Raw genomic sequence first — 9,335 nt, 5'->3', positions numbered from 1 at the left:
TATAAGTGGTTCGAAGCAAGCCAAAAATTGAATATCTCAACGCTGCTGTAAGTAATTCCTTTCACTACGTCCGTTTATTGCCTTCATTAAGTGATAAGGGTCGTTTTGGGTGTTGCTGAACGCCATGCAGCAGGGAGGCAAAATATCTCCCGGCTTGGGTGATATGAGACTCCCGGGGCAGTCCATTTCGTCATCCTGTTCATGCTGTCATGTGGTGAGGGTCGAAGCCAGTCCACCGCGTCCGGAGTGTAAGGGTGATCGTTGGCCGTGACGCAGAATGTCACCCTGGGTGATGTTCTGTATGTCTATACAGTAGTTCTGTATACAGGACATCATCCCACAGGGTGACATTATGATTGCACTATGTGAAACCCTGTCTAAATTCTGTGCATTCTTCTATGCAGGATTTGTTAAATACTGACCCTATGTATTTCCCACTCTTCCTGTATACACAAGGTCGAGAGGTAGGCCTATCGGCACTTAGTATAATGCCTACAAGACTGTCCTAATTCTGGGAAACCGCCATTCCAGCTAATATGCCAGTCATTGTTGAAATATCTGGATATATCATGTATGCCTGAACATATCGTCTATGATATATTTGATGCGAATTGAGGACGACTCATGATTTATGTAGGCCCAATCCTGAAAGTTCGGTAATATATATTACACTAAGCCAGCTTTCTCACCATAAAATAATCATCAGAGTCATTAAAAAATATGTACTTCTTTCAAATGACAGTGTATTTTTCGGATTAGCGGCTTTTCTCCCTGATTTCGGATGAGCGGGTCAAATTTTTTTATTTCAGATTAGTAGATCTTTTCCCTGATTCCGGAAAAGCGGAAAATAAGACTAGCGGGATCTTTTTTAAAGTAATTTTATAGTGTAGGCCTACTTTTCGGACTAGCGGGTCTTCGGACCAACGCACCTTCGGACTATGGGACGGTCATCGGTATTTCAAGGGGAGGGAATAATTTCTCATGCATCTTATCATGTAAAGATTCTCTGTGGCCATTGACGGTTACCGGAAGATTAGTTTATATACCGTGTGCGTGCAATAAAAAATCGATGAAAACCTCGAACTATTGATTTAGACAACTAACTGTACAGCAGCTATTCGCAGTGTTTGCTGAAGAAATACATTTTAACCACACTGACACTTTTTGTTGCCAGCTCTGGCGTTCTTCTCATTGTATCCAATAGCATTCCGCGATAATGAGGTCACTGCAGCTGCTGCCCTCTATTTCCCCATGGTTGAATTACAGGCAATGTCGGACAAACATGCGGTTTCGTAGTGGATTCAGGCTTTCTAACCAGGGCAGTTAGATTCAATCTGGCACATGTCCGAGTGTTGGAAATACTACATAATTGTTCTGAATATTTCTCTCTCTGACTCTATGGTATCATTCATGCAAAAACAATGCAGGGTCAAAGATAATTGACTTTGAAATAAGCTCAAATGCGTAGAAATAAGTGTCGATGTCCGACTGTCACGTGACTAAAACGTCATCAATATCTTATTCAAATGACCTTGTGAGCTATAAATAGTAACGTCGCGGAATGCTATTCCTTATATTTTCCATTACGTGTATTTGCCGTTGCTGGATTAGGCCTAATGACCCCCATGAAATATGTTTTGTGGGGACGATGTCATCAAGACCTTTGAAAAGCCAGTAAAATAACTGGAATTTCTAAAGACCTACGTGCGAGCGGGCTTTGTGTATGTATAATGTAGGTTTGAATTCTTTTGATTGCGAGGTTAGGGGCAAAAACGGTACAATTTCTTTTTCATTTTCAAGAGATTCCGACCAACAATGTCTGACATCCCACCAGGCTTGGAGTTGCAGGTAGATCTTATTTTCTACCTGAAGGGTGAACTTAAAACGGAGGAACTCGAGAGTTTCAAGGATGAAATTGGATTTTTCAAAGCCATCCAACCCTACTACTTAGAGAAATGCAGGACCTTTGAAAAGGTTTGGCAAGAGCTCGAACAGTAAGTTGATGGAAGGATTTCATAGAAAGCTATTCGTTACTCCACTTGTCATTGGCGTGTATCAATAAACAGAGCTGGCACTGCGGCTAATGAATGCCTTTATATTTAGGCTTCTAGAGAAAATCTTGGACGTTGACTAATCAAGGGCTCTTGTCTTATTAACCCCAATTTGCCTTACCACGTCCTCCCAAAACTAGAGGCTTAAGACCAGACAGTCATGGGAATTTGAAAATGATAATTTTGAATATGTGTCGGCCAAAGGGTTGAGGTCAGAATGTTTGACATAACATGATATCAACACGACTGCGGTAACTGTAGATAAAATGTTTTGTGTTTTTTCATTGACATACTGTTATCATTTTCACCCGTGTGCTTGCATTACAGGAGACAACATATTAAACTTGGTGACTATGAATTTATCATCAAGTGTCTGCAAAGGATGGGAAAAGTAATGCAAATTGAAGCAGTTGCAGTATATGAGGACAAAATAAACATAATATTAGGTTAGTAGGATGTTTTATAGACTCAATGGTTTAGCTTATTTCAAGCTTTTTGCTAAAATGTCACTTGCACATATAAAAGATAAGCCACAGCAAACACATTCGGGGCAAAGTTCTGGACAACATCTGGGAGAGATGTTGACTGCAGAGTGACAACACTACTCCAAGAACGTACATGAACATAAATTTCTACATTGTGTACCACATATCCTTATATATCATACATCAACAAGTCAGATAAGCCAATGTCGTTTTTATTGATCTGACATGTCTCTTTTTGTTCTAGGCAAGCAACCAAGGAGATATTTACGAGAATCTGTTCGACCAGACGATGACGATTCCATTCCCAAATTTGGCACTCAAGCATCGATCCCGAATATTGGCTATCCAAGACAGGGCGAGAGCGAGTCCACGCAGTCTAGGAGTCTTGAACTGACACGGGTTCCCCCTTCTCAAGAATCATATATGAGATGTCATTCAAATCCAGCCGCTGAGACCAGCACATACCAATCACAGCCGCATAATCCATTATTCCCACCAGTGACTAGTCTTCTCCGAAAACTACGGAGTGAGGACCTTTTTCCAGAAGTGGGCAGTCCTTTCCATTTAACAGGTCGAGATGCTTATTCATCAAAACGAGTCGGTGCAAAGATCGATTATGAGGTCAGCCAATTCCAGCTGCCAGGTCGTGTTCCACTTACTGGTAGTGGACATATTGAACAGTCCGAAAGAAACTGTGATCGATCATCTACGGAACTAGAGAGCGGTAATTTTAAACAGGCACAAACCAGCCCTGCCCGGGCAACTGGTGGTGATTCGTCGTCTATGAAACTACAGACTGGTAATTTTGAACAAGCACAGGCCAGTCATGCCAAACCTACTGGTGGCGATTCAATGTCGATGAAACTACAGAGCAGTCAATTTGGAGAGGCACAGATGAGCCCGAACCAGCCTACCGGTGGTAATTCAATGTTTGCAAAACTACGGAAGATGCATTTTGAACAGGCACAGGCCAGTCATGCCCAACCTACTGCCACTGGTGGTGATTCGTGGTCGATGAAACTACAGACTGGTTATTTTGAACAGGCACAGGCCAGTCATACCCAGCCTGCTGGTGGCGATTCGTCGTCTATGAAACTACAGACCGGTAATTTTGAACAGGCACAGGCCAGTCATGCCAAACCTGCTGATGGCAATTCGTCGTCTATGAAACTACAGAGCAGTCATTTTGAACAGGCACACGGCAGTCATGCCCAACCTACTGGTGGTGATTCGTCGTTGATGAAACTACAGACTGGTAATTTTGAACACGCACAGGCCAGTCATGCAAAACCTGCTGGTGGCAATTCGTCGTCTATGAAACTACATAGCAGTCATTTTGAACAGGCACAGGCCAGTCATGCCAAACCTGCTGGTGGTGATTCGTCGTCTATGAAACTACAGACTGGTAATTTTGAACAGGCACAGACCAGTCATGCAAAACCTACTGGTGGTGATTCGTGGTCGATGATACTACAGACTGGTAATTTTGAACAGGCACAGGCCAGTCATACCCAGCCTGCTGGTGGCGATTCGTCGTCTATGAAACTACATAGCAGTCATTTTAAACAGGCACAGGTCAGTCATGCCAAACCTGCTGGTGGTGATTCAATGTCGATGAAACTACAGAGCAGTCAATTTGAAGAGGCACAGATGAGCTCGAACCAGCCTACCGGTGGTAATTCAATGTTTACAAAACCACGGAACATGCATTTTGAACAGGCACAGGCCAGTCATACCCAACCTACTGGTGGCGATTCGTCGTCTATGAAACTATATTGCAGTCATTTTGAACAGGCACAGACCAGTCATGCCAAACCTGCTGGTGGCGATTCGTCGTCTATGAAACTACAGAGCAGTAACTTTGAACAGGCACAGGCCAGTCCTGTCCAACCTACTGGTGGCGATTCGTCGTCTATGAAACTACAGACTGGTAATTTTGAACAGGCACAGGCCAGTCCCGCACAGCCTGCTGGTGGCGATTCGTCGTCTATGAAACTACAGACCGGTAATTTTGAACATGTACAGACCAGTCCTGCCCAACCTACTGGTGGTGATTCGTCGTCTATGAAACTACAGACCAGTAATTTTGGGCAGGCACCTGCCTATTCAACCCATCAGTCTGAAGGTTATTCGTCGTCTATGGAACTACCGATATTTCTTGATGAACTGGCAGAGACCGAACCTTCCCAACAACCAAGTGGTGAGCCATCTTCCGCAAAGCTACCGAGTTGTCTTGATGAATATGCAGAAACTGAAGGTGATTGGTCGTCTATGGAACTACCGATATTTCTTGATGAACTGGCAGAGACCGAACCTTCCCAACAACCAAGTGGTGAGCCATCTTCCGCAAAGCTACCGAGTTGTCTTGATGAATATGCAGAAACTGAAGGTGATTGGTCGTCTATGGAACTACCGATTTTTCTTGATGAACTGGCAGAGACCGAACCTTCCCAACATCCAAGTGGTGAGCCATCTTCCGCAAAGCTACCGAGTTGTCTTGATGAATATGCAGAAACTGAAGGTGATTGGTCGTCTATGGAACTACCGATTTTTCTTGATGAACTGGCAGAGACCGAACCTTAATAATAATAAAATAATGTCTAGTATTTGTATAGCGCTACTCAGACCGCATTGCTGTTTAAGCGCTATTTGTTGATTTCCACTCATTGTCACTGATAATGCCTCTCGAACAGCCAACACTTCAAGCGCTTCCTAAATGTGTACAATTTCTTTTTCATTTTCAAGAGATTCCGACCAACAATGTCTGACATACCAACAGGCTTGGAGTTGCAGGTAGATCTTATTTTCTACCTGAAGGGTGAACTTAAAAAGGAGGAACTCGAGAGTTTCAAGGATGAAATTGGATTTTTCAACGCCATCCAACCCTACTACTTAGAAAAATGCAAGACCTTTGAAAAGGTTTGGCAACAGCTCGAACAGTAAGTTGATGGAAGGATTTCAAAGAAAGCTATTGGTTACTCCATTTGTCATTGATGTGTATCAATAAACAGAGCTGGCACTGCGGCTAATGAATGCCTTTATATTAAGGCTTCTAGAGAAAATCTTGGACGTTGACTAATCAAGGACTCTTGTCTTATTAACCCCAATTTGCCTTACCACGTCCTCCCAAAACTAGAGGCTTAGGACCAGAAAGTCATGGGAATTTGAAAATGATAATTTTGAATAGGTTTGAAGTCAGAATGTTTGACATAACATGATATCAACACGACTAATTGTAGAAAAAAAGTTTGGTGTTTTTTCATTGACATAATGTTATCATTTTCACCTGTGTGCTTGCTTTACAGGAGACAACATATTAAACTTGGTGACTATGAATTTATCATCAAATGCCTGCAAAGGATGGGAAAAGAAAAGCAAATTAAAGCAGTTGCAGAATATGAGGACAAAACAAACATAATATTAGGTTAGTAGGATGTTTTATAGACTCAATGGTTTAGCTTATTTCAAGCTTTTTGCTAAAATGTCACTTGCACATATAAAAGATAAGCCACAGCAAACACATTCGGGGCAAAGTTCTGGACAACATCTGGGAGAGATGTTGACTGCAGAGTGACAACACTACTCCAAGAACGTACATGAACATAAATTTCTACATTGTGTACCACATATCCTTATATATCATACATCAACAAGTCAGATAAGCCAATGTCGTTTTTATTGATCTGACATGTCTCTTTTTGTTCTAGGCAAGCAACCAAGGAGATATTTACGAGAATCTGTTCGACCAGACGATGACGATTCCATTCCCAAATTTGGCACTCAAGCATCGATCCCGAATATTGGCTATCCAAGACAGGGCGAGAGCGAGTCCACGCAGTCTAGGAGTCTTGAACTGACACGGGTTCCCCCTTCTCAAGAATCATATATGAGATGTCATTCAAATCCAGCCGCTGAGACCAGCACATACCAATCACAGCCGCATAATTTTAAGCAGGTAATTTTAAACAGGCACAAACCAGCTCTGCCCGGGCAACTGGTGGTGATTCGTCGTCTATGAAACTACAGACTGGTAATTTTGAACAAGCACAGGCCAGTCATGCCAAACCTACTGGTGGCGATTCAATGTCGATGAAACTACAGAGCAGTCAATTTGGAGAGGCACAGATGAGCCCGAACCAGCCTACCGGTGGTAATTCAATGTTTACAAAACTACGGAACATGCATTTTGAACAGGCACAGGCCAGTCATGCCCAAAATACTGCCACTGGTGGTGATTCGTGGTCGATGAAACTACAGACTGGTTATTTTGAACAAGCACAGGCCAGTCATACCCAGCCTGCTGGTGGCGATTCGTCGTCTATGAAACTACAGACCGGTAATTTTGAACAGGCACAGGCCAGTCATGCCAAACCTGCTGATGGCAATTCGTCGTCTATGAAACTACAGAGCAGTCATTTTGAACAGGCACACGGCAGTCATGCCCAACCTACTGGTGGTGATTCGTCGTTGATGAAACTACAGACTGGTAATTTTGAACACGCACAGGCCAGTCATGCAAAACCTGCTGGTGGTGATTCGTGGTCGATGATACTACAGACTGGTAATTTTGAACAGGCACAGGCCAGTCATACCCAGCCTGCTGGTGGCGATTCGTCGTCTATGAAACTACATAGCAGTCATTTTAAACAGGCACAGGCCAGTCATGCCAAACCTGCTGGTGGTGATTCGTCGTCTATGAAACTACAGACTGGTCATTTTGAACAGGCACAGTCCAGTCATGCCAAACCTACTGGTGGCGATTCAATGTCGATGAAACTACAGAGCAGTCAATTTGAAGAGGCACAGATGAGCTCGAACCAGCCTACCGGTGGGAATTCAATGTTTACAAAACTACCGAACATGCATTTTGAACAGGCACAGGCCAGTCATGCCCAACCTACTGGTGGTGATTCGTGGTCGATGATACTACAGACTGGTTATTTTGAACAGGCACAGGCCAGTCATACCCAGCCTGCTGGTGGCGATTCGTCGTCTATGAAACTATATTGCAGTCATTTTGAACAGGCACAGACCAGTCATGCCAAACCTGCTGGTGGCGATTCGTCGTCTATGAAACTACAGAGCAGTAACTTTGAACAGGCACAGGCCAGTCCTGTCCAACCTACTGGTGGCGATTCGTCGTCTATGAAACTACAGACTGGTAATTTTGAACAGGCACAGACCAGTCCCGCACAGCCTGCTGGTGGCGATTCGTCGTCTATGAAACTACAGACCGGTAATTTTGAACATGTACAGACCAGTCCTGCCCAACCTACTGGTGGTGATTCGTCGTCTATGAAACTACAGACCAGTAATTTTGGGCAGGCACCTGCCTATTCAACCCATCAGTCTGAAGGTTATTCGTCGTCTATGGAACTACCGATATTTCTTGATGAACTGGCAGAGACCGAACCTTCCCAACAACCAAGTGGTGAGCCATCTTCCGCAAAGCTACCGAGTTGTCTTGATGAATATGCAGAAACTGAAGGTGATTGGTCGTCTATGGAACTACCGATATTTCTTGATGAACTGGCAGAGACCGAACCTTCCCAACAACCAAGTGGTGAGCCATCTTCCGCAAAGCTACCGAGTTGTCTTGATGAATATGCAGAAACTGAAGGTGATTGGTCGTCTATGGAACTACCGATATTTCTTGATGAACTGGCAGAGACCGAACCTTCCCAACAACCAAGTGGTGAGCCATCTTCCGCAAAGCTACCGAGTTGTCTTGATGAATATGCAGAAACTGAAGGTGATTGGTCGTCTATGGAACTACCGATATTTCTTGATGAACTGGCAGAGACCGAACCTTCCCAACAACCAAGTGGTGAGCCATCTTCCGCAAAGCTACCGAGTTGTCTTGATGAATATGCAGAAACTGAAGGTGATTGGTCGTCTATGGAACTACCGATATTTCTTGATGAACTGGCAGAGACCGAACCTTCCCAACAACCAAGTGGTGAGCCATCTTCCGCAAAGCTACCGAGTTGTCTTGATGAATATGCAGAAACTGAAGGTGATTTGTCGTCTATGGAACTACCGATTTTTCTTGATGAACTGGCAGAGACCGAACCTTCCCAACAACCAAGTGGTGAGCCATCTTCCGCAAAGCTACCGAGTTGTCTTGATGAATATGCAGAAACTGAAGGTGATTGGTCGTCTATGGAACTACCGATTTTTCTTGATGAACTGGCAGAGACCGAACCTTAATAATAATAAAATAATGTCTAGTATTTGTATAGCGCTACTCAGACCGCATTGCTGTTTAAGCGCTATTTGTTGATTTCCACTCATTGTCACTGATAATGCCTCTCGAACAGCCAACACTTCAAGCGCTTCCTAAATGTGTCCTGATTGTCAATCGCAGTTAGTTCCGTCGGCAACTTATTCCACAGCCGTGCCGAGGACGCTGAGAAACTGCGATCCCCGTAAAGTGTCTTTGTTCGTTTTACGGCCAATTTCGAGGAACCTTCGTCCATCGAACGCGTTGTACGATGGCAATCCAGAAGTATTAGGGTAGCAGGAAGGGTTGGGCGTTTGTGGTTTCTGAGTCTGAGGGGGTTGGTGTCTGTTGACTGTGCTTTAAGAGAGACTAGGCATGGCGCCAGTCTCTCTTAAAGCACAGTCAACAGGCATTTGGTCTCAGTATTTGGGTTTTGATTGCCATGACTGTACCCCTGTAAAAGTCAGAGGAGGAGAAGTTTGGAATGATGAAAGCATTGAAGAAGAAGAAATGTTATTATATATTGAGGAAAGCAAAATTTATTATGAGACTAGAAGGCAGTGTCCTGACTTGATT

At 43.8% G+C, this 9,335-nt stretch overlaps 1 protein-coding gene and 1 long non-coding RNA gene across 2 annotated transcripts; both read left to right on the top strand.

The window, feature by feature from the left end:
• On the top strand, window positions 1-2,492 carry LOC135482968 (uncharacterized). Its single transcript, XR_010446288.1, has 3 exons — window positions 1-47; window positions 1,801-1,994; window positions 2,379-2,492. It is a non-coding gene; the product is annotated as an uncharacterized LOC135482968 (long non-coding RNA).
• Window positions 2,493-5,847: 3,355 nt separating this feature from the next.
• Window positions 5,848-9,006, top strand: LOC135497413 (uncharacterized). The gene is made up of 2 exons (XM_064787303.1): window positions 5,848-5,960; window positions 6,244-9,006. The coding sequence occupies exon 2, from the start codon at window positions 6,551-6,553 to the stop codon at window positions 8,744-8,746; it is 2,196 nt and encodes a 731-aa protein (XP_064643373.1). The 5' UTR covers window positions 5,848-5,960; window positions 6,244-6,550; the 3' UTR covers window positions 8,747-9,006.
• The last annotated feature ends 329 nt before the right edge of the window (window positions 9,007-9,335 follow it).

This window comes from Lineus longissimus, chromosome 1 (assembly GCF_910592395.1).
Source record: "Lineus longissimus chromosome 1, tnLinLong1.2, whole genome shotgun sequence".
Classification (NCBI taxonomy): Eukaryota; Metazoa; Nemertea; class Pilidiophora; order Heteronemertea; family Lineidae; genus Lineus; species Lineus longissimus.
This window is presented reverse-complemented; position numbering and strand designations above follow the sequence as displayed.

Coding starts and splice junctions, on each gene's coding strand:
- LOC135497413 (XM_064787303.1), top strand. CDS start 6,551: ATGAAACTACAGACTGGTAATTTTGAACAAGCACAGGCCAGTCATGCC.